This window comes from Antedon bifida, chromosome 1, assembly GCF_963402885.1.
Source record: "Antedon bifida chromosome 1, ecAntBifi1.1, whole genome shotgun sequence".
Taxonomy (NCBI): Eukaryota; Metazoa; Echinodermata; class Crinoidea; order Comatulida; family Antedonidae; genus Antedon; species Antedon bifida.
In genome coordinates, this window is record NC_136226.1 from 9388052 (window position 1) to 9407322 (window position 19271).

General features: G+C 30.4%; 2 protein-coding genes across 2 annotated transcripts in view; both read right to left on the reverse strand.

Annotated features, from left to right (window-relative positions):
- Nucleotides 1–239: 239 nt before the first annotated feature.
- On the reverse strand, nucleotides 240–5903 carry LOC144834483 (uncharacterized). The gene is made up of 6 exons (XM_078689297.1): nucleotides 3926–5903; nucleotides 3119–3357; nucleotides 2725–2791; nucleotides 2151–2477; nucleotides 1569–1930; nucleotides 240–1439 (listed from the first exon to the last, which is right to left on the reverse strand). The coding sequence occupies exons 1-6, from the start codon at nucleotides 5901–5903 to the stop codon at nucleotides 1104–1106; spliced, it is 3309 nt and encodes a 1102-aa protein (XP_078545423.1). The 3' UTR covers nucleotides 240–1103.
- LOC144840761 (abl interactor 2-like) overlaps nucleotides 4537–19271 on the reverse strand; it is a 44401-nt gene continuing 29666 nt past the window's right edge. Inside the window, exon 6 of the transcript XR_013611955.1 lies at nucleotides 4537–4552. The gene's annotated coding sequence lies outside the window, so the exon portion shown is untranslated. The remainder of the gene's footprint in view (nucleotides 4553–19271) is intronic.

Consider the following 19271-nt stretch of genomic DNA (forward strand, 5'->3'; position numbering starts at 1 on the left):
GCCTCGCTTTCAAAACCCCGGGAGCTTGGTTTGTGTACCACGTGGTGCAACAACAGAGGGTGCTATTGGTGTTTTTCTTCATATCACATGAGGTTTTTCTGAGTTTATGATTGACAATCTAATTGATTTCTTTTGGTTTAATTAAAAATGTTGTTTCATTGTCGTCCTACAGCGTCATAACATTTCTACATTACATCATCCACGTCACTCATTACCGTCATCATTTTTATTGTCTGCCAAACAAAATAAATTGACAATTCACATGATTTATATAAAATATTTGGTCTATTATTAACGCCAAACGTGGTATGTACAGTTGTACAAAATTCTCTTTAAAAAACATAATACAGTAGCTTAATTAAATCATAGAACAAAGCAAAGTTTGCTCTATGACTACTAAAACATGCATATATTATTTTCACAATTATGTTTCTTCTTTTAAATTATCAAAATTTACATTATTGTATAAATATCTCTATTTACAAATGCACAAAATATTATTTCTAAAAAAACATTTCTAAAATATAAAAACTAATTTTGTTAGTTGAATGTGCTATATACATATTAAATTCAACAATGTGTAGGTATATATGTTACCTACGTCATTATATGTCACATGATCTGAATGAACTTGTGGAATGCATGTCATAAATACAGACAACCGAATATGTTGCTACGAAATTATTTAATTTAAATCATTGTAAAGCTCTGTCTACACTATCAAACTTTATGTGACAAAAAATATGGTTTGCCCATGGACATGGTGACATCATATTACTACAGTACCATATTTGGACACATTAAACCTTTGTTGTCAAAGTAGTTTGATAGTGTAGAAAGAGCTTTAGAAACAGTTTTTGTGTGTCCTACCACAGAATGATTGAAAACGTAGACTTGCCACAAGTCTCTAGTTGTTTTTATATAGCGCCACCAGCAGGCGTTATGACACACTACGTATGCTAAAATGGCTCATTTTACAAAAAATAAATCGCTGTCTATAATCTAGACTATTAAACAAGTTTCAGTATTATTCAATTTAGACCTATTATCAGTGGTGTAACGCAGAGACCCCTGGTTTACACACCCTAAGTGGCCCTCCACTTTTATTTAGTAGCACAAATTTTCATACAATCATTGGCTAATGATTTCTGCTTTATATCCATGAGTGCACTATACAGTCCTCCCTTTGTACATGTGTCTGTGTACTCATTCTTCCATTTCAGCATCATCTGTATTGCATGGTCTTCTTTCGAAGAGTACTCTTTCTCAATGTTTTTTATGTCGTTTTCAATTTGGTCGTCACCACGTACCAAACGGGCAATCTTCTTCCAGTGCGTCTGGGTTAAAGGAGCGATACGATAAATCTGTCGATGAGTTAACTCTTCTCGACTGTGTCGCAAAATTTGCTCGTTAAACATTGCTGGCATAGGAGTAGTTGACTATAACACAAAAAAATATATATATAAATAAACAATATCAGAAAACACAATAAAACAAGGGTACTCCAAATAAAACATACCACCAAATGATTTGGATACATTTCCCAATCCATTCCCTAAAATACTTACTGTAGATGAAGAAGATGGTACATTTGCATAAAATGCTGCCGTGTTTGGAGCGTTTCCTACAGACACCATGCTAGACATTCGGGCACTTGGTTGGCTACCAACAACCGTCGTATTTCCGGTAATCTGTGACAGGGTCGGTAACGGCGGCGAAGACCGAGAAAAAGATGGAATAGAGCCATAAAATTGTGGTGAGCGTGGCGGTGTTCTTGGGGGAGTGCCATCTGGTGGACTGATCTGAAGGTTTTCAAGAAGTTCATCGTTGCTCGATTCTTGGTCGTAACGCATACGTTTTTTGGCGGTAGCTGCACATGTTGGGTGAGCACGCTTTCTGGAACGTCTGGTTACACCTCTACTAGTACTTGCTGTAGATATGAAAAACAGATTTTGTTAAGACGGTGTTTACACAGTTTATAACTACTTGTACTGTTACGAATGTTATCAGTGTAAATGTATATCATTCAACAAAGGCTAATGAATATATTGTTTGTTTCCATTAATATTACTATTATGCTCTAAAGGTCAAAATAGAGAAAAATGTGAAAGCACTATTACGGTTTGATGCAGTCTACAGTGGATACTTACGTTGATCTTCATCTAACGTACTGGTAGACCTAGCTGGTGAGCTTGCAGCTGAACTAGATTGAGATCGATAAAAGAATGACGGCCACCAGCTGGATGAAGTTGGTCGATTTTCAGACTCAAGAGAATAGTGTCCTAGCCGCAGCTTCCTTGCAACCTCACTCATTGTTTGAGAAAACAGTTCGTGTGTGCCACCTCGTTGACGATATGATGCCACTAATTTCTTAAATGGATTTACTGATTGACTAAACTTGAAGATCTCCTGGTCTGTAAATCCCAATTCATGGCTCAATACCTTCCAGTTATCTTCGAATATTATTCCGTGCATTTCTGTGGAAAAAAGTATATTTTTGAAACTGAGAGACAACTGTATTGTAAAACAAATACGCATTATTCTTTGACTTAAGTTATAGCCACATTGACTAAAGGATGTTAAATTTTTTTGCATAGCCCCAATGAAGCACAACCCTGTGTTGATCCGAGTCTCTGTGGATCAACATTGAACTGGAACTAGAGGTTAGTAATTAAATTGTGTCTGCCGGTTAGTTTTCTTTGAAATGATTTAGCTCTAACTTACCAGCTAATTCAACTAGAGGCTGCATTGACCAGGGGTCTTGGCTCGACTGGTCTGGCTCGTCTGAACTCTGAAACACCAATTGAGTCAATAGATTATTTATAAAACCGAGCTTTATGGAAATAATATAGTTTAATGTCAGTGTCAAACAATTCCACTGAAAAACATCTAAACCCCAGAGCTATACTCAAGATTATAAGAGGAGGTATAATACTGTAAAAAGCTGAATCTATTATACAAATAATGAGTGTTTAGGAGTTGAATTGTAGTAGAATATCTTCATGAGTTAAGTAGACGTGCCTAACCATGAGGATGGATCGGAATAATGCATGGTACAGTATGTAATCAACCAATCAAATGGCCAGGATGCACTTAAGTATACATAATATAAACTAACCTTTATCAAATTAAACTGAAACAGTGATATTTCCGATCCATCTTCTTTCTTTTGAGTGACAAACACTTTGCCAAACACGCCTCTCGTAAGTTTATCACCTTTAAACTTGCAGGCAAACTGCTTTTCAAATTCATTTCCATGGAAATTCTTTTCAATTTGAATGAGGGAGGCATCTTCTCCAGTCCCGGTGTCTGCCTCAAAATAATCCGATTTTGCCAGTCTCACTTGTATGTCTCCACCTGTATTTAAACAAGGATAAAATGTATATAATGATTTCTATATTTTATTTCATTCAGCAAAAGATTACATACAAATAAACAACACAATAAATGGAGTGTTGAATGAAATAATACAGTAGAGATACCACTACTGTATCACTAGGAATGTTCAACTCCAGCTTCTAGAACATAACTAAAAAAAGCAGATGACATAAACAATATTTTGCACACAAATCAATTATTAAAATGATATACAATAAGTCAAGAATTAATAGAAATAAATATAATAAACAATTAAAGTAATTAATTAAAAAACAGGTATTTAGTTGTTTGTTTATGTCTCCCCTTTTTTAATGATTAAAACTGAACAATTACATTTTACTCTCTGAGCTTTGTAACAGGGGGTTTCTACTTCAGAGATTCCCCCTTTCCATTTTTTGTTTTGTAATGATTATTTATGTATGTTTATGTTTTTGTGAATGGAAATAAAGAAACAAACAAAGTTAATGTGTTAATTATTAGTCATGAGTTTACTTATTTAACAACAACTGTAAAAGTGTTGCAGTCATACTCACATCAGTGTACTTACCCTGTTTTATTGTCACTGGTTTAATACTTCCTCCAATTCGTCGAGCATTTCCAAAATCTTGAAGCGTATTTGCCGCATTGTGGCAAACCACAAGAAGCGAAAATTTATCTTCCGAGTCTAGGTCCTCGACCGGCATGAATGCTTGGCATTTAAAACTAACATCGCGATTCGACCAAGTCCATGGCAGACCAAGTCTATTTAGGTTTAGCTGTGAGGCCACGCCTTTGAAGAATCCGCCAAAGCCTGTAAAATGTGGTGTGGCAAAGATTACGTTATAAATGCCATCAATTAATGTGATTTCAAAGTCGACATCTAATTTCCGCCATTTCGACGGTTTCGTTTCTAATGTCTCCGTTGACCAGATTGTCAATTCTGCTAGTGATCCTAAAGTCTGACAGATCTCTAGGTAATTTGGCAACGGTAACCTAATGGTGACCGGATCTGAAGCGACAGAGTGGAACTTACAACCATGTGGTCCTAAAAAGACAACTGGTGTTGCTAAAGCATCATCCTGATTCAAACCAATTCGAAGATTCTGAGGTAGATTAGAAAAGTACATGTTAGCTGAAGCAGTAATGTCTTTCTTAACACATCCTTTTGGAAAGTTTACGTAGAATGATGGTATCTCTGGAATTTGAAGACAGCCTCCATCCTCTACTGAAACATACTTTGAGACATGGATAGCAGAGTCTTTAACCAAAACAGTAAATAATGAAAAATGCTCTGCTTTAATCTCCACATAATCATTAAACACTTTGTAGTTTGTAACTGGCATTTGTAACCAGAAAGGATCCTCATCTTCGTCGGTATCGCTACAAAAACAAACAACATTATCTTTGCAAATGCTGCTTACAAAGAGTGGAAGCTTAACTCGGGCTGGTTTATCCGGATAAAAACAAGTCCGATGTGGAGTTAACGATACCACATGACTGGCCAGTGAGGTATGCTCATCAACTTCAGGCTGGTAACGCACATCGGATAAAATGCTCATGGAAAATTCTGACTGCATATGATGATTCCGATTGTGCTCCGGAATAATCACTGCAGCATTGCGATATACAATAAACTTACAGCGATCTTCTAAGCGTCCTTCATAGTACGCGTCATAATCTAAAAAAGGTTCTTTATAAAGAGGTTGTGAGCAAACGTCACATAAATCAAAATCATGTTCCTCTGAACAACAATTCAATTCCTCACCGGACTCACTACCGTGGTCACCACTACAACTGTTGCCGCAATCATTTTCAAGTTTTAAAAAAAGCTCTGAGCTCTGATTCTCTTGACTTGACCCTGAGCAAGAAACATAGTCACTTGTTACGATAGTGTTAGCATCCAATCCTACAGCATGATGCCCTTTGCTCTGGACAATTGCAGGAACTACCTTACGAAGACTTACATTTTTTAACTCATCGCATAAATTACTCTCAATTTCATAATCGTTCTTTAGGCATATAGACCTACTTTTAAAACTAATATTAAAATATTTCCACAGTGCAGGCAACCCATTAATGTACACATCACGTGGAATGTTTTCAAGTGGGTTTCTTGTAACATGGAATAATTTTAAATTTGGAAGTAGTAAGCTCTCTTTTGTTAGAGATTTCAATAAATTGCCTGAAAGATTAACAATTTCAAGTTTCTTCAGCTCAGTAAAACTTTTTGGAAGCTGACTAATATGGTTTTGGGCTAGGTTGAGTGTGGTTAAGTTTTGGAAATGTTGGATCCCATCCGATAGCAAAACAAGGCGATTGTTTTGGGCAAACAACTGTTGAAGGTGAACCAATGAATACAAGCAGTCTGGCAACGTTTGAAAAATGTTGTGGCTGATGTCCAGCGTAGTGATGTGTACTGGACACAGCAGATGCCATGTTGGCAGAGTGTTCAGATGTAGGTTACTCAACTGTAACCTTTTATCTTTGCTCTTTAAATTTTGTTTTGTCTTCAACTGGATCGCCTGCAACTGCCACAAATCTGGCATGTCATTTAGAGCCTTAAAAAAAAAAATGTTTATCAATTATAGTCATGATATAATAATTAAGTGTATATACATTATAAATTAATTTGTGTATAGTACTGTATTTGCATTATATTTTTATACAGTATTTTAATTTTATGTGATAGTCTGTGCCATTTGGTTAAATGATGTTGGCCTAATAATACTAATTTGTGCTATAAAGTTTTCCATCATTATTAGAAGACATTAGTAAAATTGTTCATTCATAATAATAATATATTTTAAAACAAAGAAAAAATTGATATTTGTTTTTAAAATTCAATTTCATTTATATTCTAATTATATTTGCAAAAATAAAAAAACGTAGAGCTTCTCTGAATTGTTCATTTATTAATTTGTTGTCTTTTTTTAATCAAAAATAAATATACAATATTTATATACAAAATTTGAAACTTTGGCACAGCTAAAAAAAGCCTTTCTTGTTGACTGCTAATGTACTGTAGCAGCTGCAATTTTAGGCCTAAGCCATAATAATAATGCCTAGTAGTAGGCAGGCTTACTAAATTATTTTTTGGTAGAAAAATTATTATTATTAATTAACTTTGGTTTCAATGCATTATATAATAGGCCTACACTTATACTGTATATATAATATATTACCTTGTAAACTTTGACATATGTCTAGGCCCATTACATTTCTCCAGGCCCGCATACGTCAAATTTCAATGGACCAATGGCAAATTTCACCGCCGTTTTTTCAATTTTAATTTACACACGCGATCCAAACAATGGGCCTAACTTATCAACAACACACTGTACATATTAATATAATATATTTAGATTACATAATGCATAGTAATACTTAATAAATATATTTATAGACGCAAGAGAATATTACGAAACATAATATTTATGTTTTTACAACTAAAAATTTGAATAACCACAACAAAACCTTGTCTAGACTTGCCTTTTAGAAAACATACAAACAGCAACGCTTCAGAAAAGACGCCATCTTTAGATAAGTGTATAAACTTGACTCTGATTGGTTGAAACAACAATAACGTAGAAATTGGTGAAGGGACTTTCCCTCCCATACAAAATCGACGACGAAACGTGGGGCATTCATTCATTTATTTGAATATATACTTTTAAATCAACGGCACACTTAGTAAAAAGTTTTATCCTTACAAAAATAATTTTTTTTAAACCATGAAAAGAAAAGGACAAACAATATTTTCAAGATAAATAATAAACGTCTAGCTAATCAATTGATACGACCACAACTATGTAATGTCCTATTTCCACCACCCACTCCCTTCAATTTATTTAAAAGTACTGTAAAGCTATATAATTGTTTAAATGTTTAATTGTCAATTAATACTATTAATTAATAAATGATGACGAGAAAAGTCTACATTAGGATGTGTAGGGTCGGATCCGCTAAACAAGGCCAGGTGTGATGATGTTATGTCAATACTATTTAATTATTTATGTAAAAATAGAAAATAATGTTGTAAATGATAAAAAAACATACTAGGCCTACTTAGTGTGTGATTTTAAAAGTACGTGTAATTTATATTCGACTTAGTTGGCGATTATTCAGTTTAGCCTAGTAAATAAAAACATGTTATTGCTGGTCAGAATTAGTGCCATGTTGGTATATAAAAACTTTTCGGTTAGTGCAAAATTTACTAAGTGAGCCCTCATTCTCTCAGGAATGACGCCCGTTAGACTCAGTTTCCAGTCGCTCTGCTTTAGTAAACACGTAGAGCTATATTGTGTAGTCGTTTTTTGATAACTGAGAGCTATCAGTGTGTATCATCCTCGTATATAATTGTTTCTTAGTTGTAATAAAGATCACATTATTATAAAATCTAGCATATTATTATAATATATAAATGTATAGGTACCAAAACTAATATTTTTATTTTTAAAAAAATTTGATAAGTATTTTAATAACACTGAAACAACATTCTTAATATAACAAATGATATGTAGTACTACTAAATCAATGTCTAATTGCATAGGACTATGTGTACAGTATTATGATCAGTGTAGTCAGAATTTGATAACTGAGCACGCATCTTTTAATATCTACCTCATCAATAATTAGCATTGATATCATATATCACATTGTTGGATATGATCAGTGTAGTCATAATTTGATAACTGAGCACGCATCTTTTAATATCTATCTCATCAATAATTATTATTAATAATCTATATCTCATTGTTCGATATGATCAGTGTAGTCAGAATTTGATAACTGAGCACGCATCTTTTAATATCTACCTCATCAATAATTATTATTAATAATCTATATCACATTGTTCGATATGATCAGTGTAGTCAGAATTTGATAACTGAACACGCATCTTTTAATATCTACCTCATCAATAATTATTATTAATAATCTATATCACATTGTTCGATATGATCAGTGTAGTCAGAATTTGATAACTGAGCACGCATCTTTTAATATCTACATTATCAATAATTATTAATAATCTATATCACATTGTTGGATATGATCAGTGTAGTCAGAATTTGATAACTGAGCACGCATCTTTTAATATCTACCTCATCAATAATTATTATTAATAATCTATATCTCATTGTTCGATATGATCAGTGTAGTCAGAATTTGATAACTGAGCACGCATCTTTTAATATCTACCTCATCAATAATTATTATTAATAATCTATATCACATTGTTCGATATGATCAGTGTAGTCAGAATTTGATAACTGAGCACGCATCTTTTAATATCTACCTCATCAATAATTATTATTAATAATCTATATCACATTGTTCGATATGATCAGTGTAGTCAGAATTTGATAACTGAGCACGCATCTTTTAATATCTACATCATCAATAATTATTATCAATAATCTATATCACATTGTTGGATATGATCAGTGTAGTCAGAATTTGATAACTGAGCACGCATCTTTTAATATCTACCTCATCAATAATTATTATTAATAATCTATATCCCATTGTTGGATATGATCAGTGTAGTCAGAATTTGATAACTGAGCACGCATCTTTTAATATCTACCTCATCAATAATTATTATTGATAATCTATATCACATTGCTCGATATGATCAGTGTAGTCATAATTTGATAACTGAGCACGCATCTTTTAATATCTACCTCATCAATAATTATTATTAATAATCTATATCACATTGTTCGATATGATCAGTGTAGTCAGAATTTGATAACTGAGCACGCATCTTTTAATATCTACCTCATCAATAATTAATATTAATAATCTATATCACATTGTTCGATATGATCAGTGTAGTCAGAATTTGATAACTGAGCACGCATCTTTTAATATCTACATCATCAATAATTATTATTAATAATCTATATCACATTGTTCGATATGATCAGTGTAGTCAGAATTTGATAACTGAGCACGCATCTTTTAATATCTACCTCATCAATAATTAATATTAATAATCTATATCACATTGTTGGATATGATCAGTGTAGTCAGAATTTGATAACTGAGCACGCATCTTTTAATATCTACCTCATCAATAATTAGCATTGATATCATATATCACATTGTTGGATATGATCAGTGTAGTCATAATTTGATAACTGAGCACGCATCTTTTAATATCTACCTCATCAATAATTATTATTAATAATCTATATCACATTGTTGGATATGATCAGTGTAGTCAGAATTTGATAACTAAGCACGCATCTTTTAATATCTACCTCATCAATAATTATTATTAATAATCTATATCTCATTGTTCGATATGATCAGTGTAGTCGGAATTTGATAACTGAGCACGCATCTTTTAATATCTACCTCATCAATAATTATCATTAATAATCTATATCACATTGTTCTATATGATCAGTGTAGTCAGAATTTGATAACTGAGCACGCATTTTTTAATATCTACCTCATCAATAATTATTATTAATAATCTATATCACATTGTTCGATATGATCAGTGTAGTCAGAATTTAATAACTGAGCACGCATCTTTTAATATCTACATCATCAATAATTATTATTAATAATCTATATCACATTGTTCGATATGATCAGTGTAGTCAGAATTTGATAACTGAGCACGCATCTTTTAATATCTACCTCATCAATAATTAATATTAATAATCTATATCACATTGTTGGATATGATCAGTGTAGTCAGAATTTGATAACTGAGCACGCATCTTTTAATATCTACCTCATCAATAATTAGCATTGATATCATATATCACATTGTTGGATATGATCAGTGTAGTCATAATTTGATAACTGAGCACGCATCTTTTAATATCTACCTCATCAATAATTATTATTAATAATCTATATCACATTGTTGGATATGATCAGTGTAGTCATAATTTGATAACTGAGCACGCATCTTTTAATATCTACCTCATCAATAATTATTATTAATAATCTATATCTCATTGTTCGATATGATCAGTGTAGTCGGAATTTGATAACTGAGCACGCATCTTTTAATATCTACCTCATCAATAATTATCATTAATAATCTATATCACATTGTTCTATATGATCAGTGTAGTCAGAATTTGATAACTGAGCACGCATTTTTTAATATCTACCTCATCAATAATTATTATTAATAATCTATATCACATTGTTCGATATGATCAGTGTAGTCAGAATTTAATAACTGAGCACGCATCTTTTAATATCTACATCATCAATAATTATTATTAATAATCTATATCACATTGTTCGATATGATCAGTGTAGTCAGAATTTGATAACTGAGCACGCATCTTTTAATATCTACCTCATCAATAATTAATATTAATAATCTATATCACATTGTTCGATATGATCAGTGTAGTCAGAATTTGATAACTGAGCACGCATCTTTTAATATCTACATCATCAATAATTATTATTAATAATCTATATCACATTGTTCGATATGATCAGTGTAGTCAGAATTTGATAACTGAGCACGCATCTTTTAATATCTACCTCATCAATAATTAATATTAATAATCTATATTACATTGTTGGATATGATCAGTGTAGTCAGAATTTGATAACTGAGCACGCATCTTTTAATATCTACCTCATCAATAATTAGCATTGATATCATATATCACATTGTTGGATATGATCAGTGTAGTCATATTTTGATAACTGAGCACGCATCTTTTAATATCTACCTCATCAATAATTAGCATTGATATCATATATCACATTGTTGGATATGATCAGTGTAGTCATAATTTGATAACTGAGCACGCATCTTTTAATATCTACCTCATCAATAATTATTATTAATAATCTATATCACATTGTTGGATATGATCAGTGTAGTCATAATTTGATAACTGAGCACGCATCTTTTAATATCTACCTCATCAATAATTATTATTAATAATCTATATCTCATTGTTCGATATGATCAGTGTAGTCGGAATTTGATAACTGAGCACGCATCTTTTAATATCTACCTCATCAATAATTATCATTAATAATCTATATCACATTGTTCGATATGATCAGTGTAGTCAGAATTTGATAACTGAGCACGCATTTTTTAATATCTACCTCATCAATAATTATTATTAATAATCTATATCACATTGTTCGATATGATCAGTGTAGTCAGAATTTGATAACTGAGCACGCATCTTTTAATATCTACATCATCAATAATTATTATTAATAATCTATATCACATTGTTGGATATGATCAGTGTAGTCAGAATTTGATAACTGAGCACGCATCTTTCAATATCTACCTCATCAATAATTATTATTAATAATCTATATCCCATTGTTGGATATGATCAGTGTAGTCAGAATTTGATAACTGAGCACGCATCTTTTAATATCTACCTCATCAATAATTATTATTGATAATCTATATCACATTGCTCGATATGATCAGTGTAGTCAGAATTTGATAACTGAGCACGCATCTTTTAATATCTACCTCATCAATAATTATTATTAACAATCTATATCACATTGTTGGATATGATCAGTGTAGTCATAATTTGATAACTGAGCACGCATCTTTTAATATCTACCTCATCAATAATTATTATTAATAATCTATATCACATTGTTCGATATGATCAGTGTAGTCAGAATTTGATAACTGAGCACGCATCTTTTAATATCTACATCATCAATAATACTTATTAATAATCTATATCTCATTGTTCGATATGATCAGTGTAGTCAGAATTTGATAACTGAGCACGCATCTTTTAATATCTACCTCATCAATAATTATTATTAATAATCTATATCACATTGTTCGATATGATCAGTGTAGTCAGAATTTGATAACTGAGCACGCATCTTTTAATATCTACCTCATCAATAATTTTTATTAATAATCTATATCACATTGTTCGATATGATCAGTGTAGTCAGAATTTGATAACTGAGCACGCATCTTTTAATATCTACATCATCACTAATTATTATTAATAATCTATATCACATTGTTCGATATGATCAGTGTAGTCATAATTTGATAACTGAGCACGCATCTTTTAATATCTACCTCATCAATAATTAATATTAATAATCTATATCACATTGTTGGATATGATCAGTGTAGTCAGAATTTGATAACTGAGCACGCATCTTTTAATATCTACCTCATCAATAATTATTATTAATAATCTATATCACATTGTTCGATATGATCAGTGTAGTCAGAATTTGATAACTGAGCACGCATCTTTTAATATCTACATCATCAATAATTATTATTAATAATCTATATCACATTGTTCGATATGATCAGTGTAGTCAGAATTTGATAACTGAGCACGCATCTTTTAATATCTACCTCATCAATAATTATTATTAATAATCTATATCACATTGTTGGATATGATTAGTGTAGTCAGAATTTGATAACTGAGCACGCATCTTTTAATATCTACCTCATCAATAATTATTATTGATAATCTATATCACATTGCTCGATATGATCAGTGTAGTCATAATTTGATAACTGAGGACGCATCTTTTAATATCTACCTCATCAATAATTAATATTAATAATCTATATCACATTGTTGTATATGATCAGTGTAGTCAGAATTTGATAACTGAGCACGCATCTTTTAATATCTACCTCATCAATAATTAGCATTGATATCATATATCACATTGTTGGATATGATCAGTGTAGTCATAATTTGATAACTGAGCACGCATCTTTTAATATCTACCTCATCAATAATTATTATTAATAATCTATATCTCATTGTTCGATATGATCAGTGTAGTCAGAATTTGATAACTGAGCACGCATCTTTTAATATCTACCTCATCAATAATTATTATTAATATCTTATATCACATTGTTGGATATGATCAGTGTAGTCATAATTTGATAACTGAGCACGCATCTTTAAATATCTACCTCATCAATAATTATTATTAACAATCTCTATCACATTGTTGGATATAATCAGTGTAGTCATAATTTGATAACTAAGCACGCATCTTTAAATATCTACTTCATCAATAATTATTATTAATAATATATATCACATTGTTGGATATGATCTGTGTATTCATAATTTGATATAACGCATCTTTTAATATCTACCTAATCAATAATAATTATTAATACTTAATGTTGGATATGATCAGTGTGGTTTTGTTAAATTTAATGTATACGAGAGATCGAGTCGATGGGTTTTGAAAATGTGTTATTCTTTTGTTCCTAATCACCCTATTGATTTGTATCCGTTTGCTGTTTAAATTTATACTTTTAAGAACGCATCGTTTATGATGAACGTGTGCCGTTGTAAAAATAAAAATATTCCATATCTTTTTATGTTTCATATGTATTGGCTTCTATTGAGGGTCCCAGTTCTTCTTAACAGAATAAATTTGCAGTGAATGAATAATTTGATAAATGAGGACGTGTGTTTTAACATCGATCTATACAGACGTACACGTATTAATACTCTTCCAGAAATGATATGTTGCTATAATAGGCCTATGACGAATTTCCATTACATTAATAATTCAATTAAAAAGGAAATGTGTCAGAAATACTAAAGAATCCAGTAATCTTGTTGATTAATAATTAGTTGTACCATTTCTGATGAAGGAACAGAAAACTAAACTTGCAGCCAATCCGAAAAGCTGCTGTACTGTATAAGTAGGGAATTTTAAGTAGGAGTTGTTTTAAATGTCATTGGTCTCGGTTTTTACAAGCTTCTGACCTAGTTTGTGTTTTAAAATGTCAATTTTAGATAAATTGACAGATTTTACCATGTAAACTGTGCAAACTTAATGCAAACTTTAATAAAAACACCCCACAAACATCATTCAAACCACTTAATATTGATTATACCACTGCTAGAACTATAAAAGAGGACAATTTATTAAATAATTTTATTGAAATAGCTCTAGGTTTGATTTTTTAGGGTGAAAAATGTCAATTTTGGATAAACTTACAGATTTTACCATGTAAACTGTGCAAACTTTAAAAAAAAACACCCCACAAACATCATCCAAACCACTTAATATTGATTATACCACTGCTAGAACTATAAAAGAGGACAATTTAGGAAATAATTTTATTGAAATAGCTCTAGGTTTGATTTTTTAGGGTGAAAAATGTCAATTTTGGATAAATTTACAGATTTTACCATGTAAACTGCATAAACTTAATGCAAACTTAAAAAAAACACCCCACAAACATCATTCAAACCACTTAATATTGATTATATCACTACTAGAACTGTAAAAGAAGACAATTTTTGAAATCAATTTATTGAAATAGCTCTAAGGTTGACTTTTTTGGAGTGAAAAATGTCAATTTTGGATAAATTTATAGATTTTACTATGTAAACTGTGCAAACTTTAAAAAAAACCCCACAAACATCATCCAAACCACTTAATATTGATTATATCATTATTAGAACTATAAAAGAGGACAATTTATGAAATAATTTTATTGAAATAGCTCTAGGTTTGATTTTTTAGGGAGAAAAATGTCAATTTTGGATAAATAGACAGATTTTACCATGTAAACTGCATAAACTTAATGCAAACTTAAAAAAAACACCCCACAAACATCATTCAAACCACTTAATATTGATTATATCACTACTAGAACTGTAAAAGAAGACAATTTATGAAATAATTTTATTGAAATAGCTCTAAGTTTGACTTTTTAGCGTGAAAAATGTCAATTTTGGATAAATTTACAGATTTTACCATTTAAACTGCGTAAATTTAATGCAAACTTTAAAAAAACACCCACAAACATCATCCAAACAACTTAATATTGATTATACCACTACAAGAACTATAAAAGAGGACAATTTATGGAATAATTTTATTGAAATAGCTCTAGGTTTGATTTTTTAGGGTGAAAAATGTCAATTTTGGATAAATTGACAGATTTTACCATGTAAACTGTGCAAACTTTAAAAAAACACCCCACAAACATCATCCAAACCACTTAATATTGATTATACCACTGCTATAACTATAAAAGAGGACAATTTATGAAATAATTTTATTGAAATAGCTCTAGGTTTGATTTTTTAGGGTGAAAAATGTCAATTTTGGATAAATTTACAGATTTTACCATGTAAACTGCATAAACTTAATGCAAACTTAAAAAAAACACCCCACAAACATCATTCAAACCACTTAATATTGATTATATCACTACTAGAACTGTAAAAGAAGACAATTTATGAAATAATTTTATTGAAATAGCTCTAGGTTTGATTTTTTAGGGTGAAAAATGTCAATTTTGGATAAATTTACAGATTTTACCATTTAAACTGCGTAAATTTAATGCAAACTTTAAAAAAACACCCCACAAACATCATTCAAACCATTTAATATTGATTATATCAAAGTTATCAAAACTATGATTACACTGATCATATCCAACATTGTGATATAGGATATTATTAGTAGTTATTGATAAGGTAGATATTAAAAAACTAAACAGATCATATCCAACAGTATGATAGAGATTATTAATATTAATTAATGATGATGTATCTATATTAAACGATTTTTGCTCAATTATCAAATTATGACTACACTGATCATATCCAACAATGTGATATAGATTATTAATAATAATTATTGATAAAATAGATATTGAAAGATGGGTGCTCAGTTATCAAATTATGACTACACTGATCATATCCAACAATGTGATATATGATATCAATGCTAATTATTGATGAGGTAGATATTAAAAGATGCATGCTCAGTTATCAAATTCTGACTACACTGATCATATCCAACATTGTGATATAGGATATTATTAATAGTTATTGATAAGGTAGATATTAAAAGATGCGTGCTCAGTTATCAAATTATGACTACACTGATCATATCCAACAATGTGATATAGATTATTAATAATAATTATTGATGAGGTAGATATTAAAAGATGCGTGCTCAGTTATCAAATTATGACTACACTGATCATATCGAACAATGTGATATAAGATATTAATAATAATTATTGATGAGGTAGATATTTAAAGATGCGTGCTCAGTTATCAAATTCTGACTACACTGATCACATCTAACAATGTGATATAGATTATTAATAATAATTATTGATGAGGTAGATATTAAAAGATGCGTGCTCAGTTATCAAATTATGACTACACTGATCATATCGAACAATGTGATATAGATTATTAATATTACTTATTGATGAGGTAGATATTAAAAGATGCGTGCTCAGTTATCAAACTATGACTACACTGATCATATCCAACATTGTGATATAGGATATTATTAATAGTTATTGATAAGGTAGATATTAAAAAACTAAACAGATCATATCCAACAGTATGATAAAGATTATTAATATTAATTAATGATGATGTATCTATATTAAAAGATTTTTGCTCAGTTATCAAATTATGACTACACTGATCATATCCAACAATGTGATATAGATTATTAATAATAATTATTGATGAGGTAGATATTAAAAGATGCATGCTCAGTTATCAAATTATGACTACACTGATCATATCGAACAATGCGATATAGATTATTAATATTAATTATTGATGAGGTAGATATTAAAATATGCGTGCTCGGTTATCAAATTATGACTACACTGATCATATCGAACAATGTGATATAGATTATTAATATTAATTATTGATGAGGTAGATATTAAAAGATGCGTGCTCAGTTATCAAATTATGACTACACTGATCATATCCAACAATGTGATATAGATTATTAATATTAATTATTGATGAGGTAGATATTAAAAGATGCGTGCTCAGTTATCAAATTATGACTACACTGATCATATCGAACAATGTGACATAGATTATTAATAATAATTATTGATAAGGTATATATTAAAAAACTAAACAGATCATATCCAACAGTGTGATATAGATTATTAATATTAATTAATGATGAGGTAGTTATTGAAAGATGGGTGCTCAGTTATAACATTATGACTACACTGATCATATCCAACAATGTGATATAAATTATTAATAATAATTATTGATGAAACAGATATTAAAAGATGCGTGCTCAGTTATCAAATTCTGACTACACTGATCATATCGAACAATGTGATATAGATTATTAATAATAATTATTGATGAGGTAGATATTAAAAGATGCGTGCTCAGTTATCAAATTCTGACTACACTGATCATATCGAACAATGTGATATAGATTATTAATAATAATTATTTATGAGGTAGATATTAAAAGATGCGTGCTCAGTTATCAAATTCTGACTACACTGATCATATCCAACAATGTGATATAGATTATTAATATTAATTATTGATGAGGTAGATATTAAAAGATGCGTGCTCAGTTATCAAATTATGACTACACTGATCATATCGAGCAATGTGATATAGATTATCAATAATAATTATTGATGAGGTAGATATTAAAAGATGTGTGCTCAGTTATCAAATTCTGACTACACTGATCATATCCAACAATGTGATATAGATTATTAATAATAATTATTGATGAGGTAGATATTAAAAGATGCGTGCTCAGTTATCAAATTCTGACTACACTGATCATATCCAACAATGTGATATAGATTATTAATAATAATTATTGATGATGAAGATATTAAAAGATGCGTGCTCAGTTATCAAATTCTGACTACACTGATCATATCGAACAATGTGATATAGATTATTAATAATAATTATTGATGAGGTAGATATTAAAAGATGCGTGCTCAGTTATCAAATTCTGACTACACTGATCATATCGAACAATGTGATATAGATTATTAATAATAATTATTTATGAGGTAGATATTAAAAGATGCGTGCTCAGTTATCAAATTCTGACTACACTGATCATATCGAACAATGAGATATAGATTATTAATAATAATTATTGATGAGGTAGATATTAAAAGATGCATGCTCAGTTATCAAATTCTGACTACACTGATCATATCGAACAATGTGATATAGATTATTAATAATAATTATTGATGAGGTAGATATTAAAAGATGCGTGCTCAGTTATCAAATTCTGACTACACTGATCATATCGAACAATGAGATATAGATTATTAATAATAATTATTGATGAGGTAGATATTAAAAGATGCGTGCTCAGTTATCAAATTATGACTACACTGATCATATCCAACAATGTGATGTAGAGTATTAATTATTGATGATGTAGATATTATAAGATGCATGCTAACTTATCAAATTTTGACTACACTGATCATATTTGATATTGTGATTGATGATGATATATTCATATAAAGAGTTTGTTTTTCTGTACAATACTCACAGTATTTTTTAATCCATCCACATGAAGAAGAGACACAAGAAGAGTTGTTTGAAATTGTGAAGCCTCACAACCTTACTAATTGTGATGACATTTAATATAATATTACAGCCATACACAAACAGTAAGGTAGTTAGGGTCACTACAATCTATTAAAATAATTAACATTAATTAACTGGAAACATTGTTAATTATCAGTTTGAGTTTGACTTTTGTCTCTTTTGTTGTAGAATTGAATCTCTCTTTATCCATTGTTTTCAACCTGAAAATAAACAGGCCTAATACCTTGCCATTAGCAATGAAATCAACTTACACACTAACATTTTATATAGATAGGCTGTCTATGACCCCCAGCCTACCCCTAGCTAGGCCTATGCCTCTCTATACCATTCTGCTGGCTAGCTAGCAAGGCCCTAGGCCTAGTCCTATAATTAATAGCACAGGTCTCATATAGATAGGCCTAGAGTGTTTAGACTGAGCCTGGTTATATGCCTATTTATTTAACTAGGCCTAGGCAGGCATAATCAGCCTAAACTAAGGCCTAATAAACTAGTCTAGGCCTAGGCCCT

Bases quoted from the DNA above. Each gene is read 5' to 3' on its own strand.
- LOC144834483 (XM_078689297.1), bottom strand. From the start codon at position 5,903: ATGCCAGATTTGTGGCAGTTGCAGGCGATCCAGTTGAAGACAAAACAA. The intron at 1,931-2,150 runs GTAAGTATCCAC...TCATATCTACAG, and splicing joins TACGTTAGATGAAGATCAAC to CAAGTACTAGTAGAGGTGTA. The intron at 1,440-1,568 runs GTAAGTATTTTA...TTTGTGTTATAG, and splicing joins TACCATCTTCTTCATCTACA to TCAACTACTCCTATGCCAGC.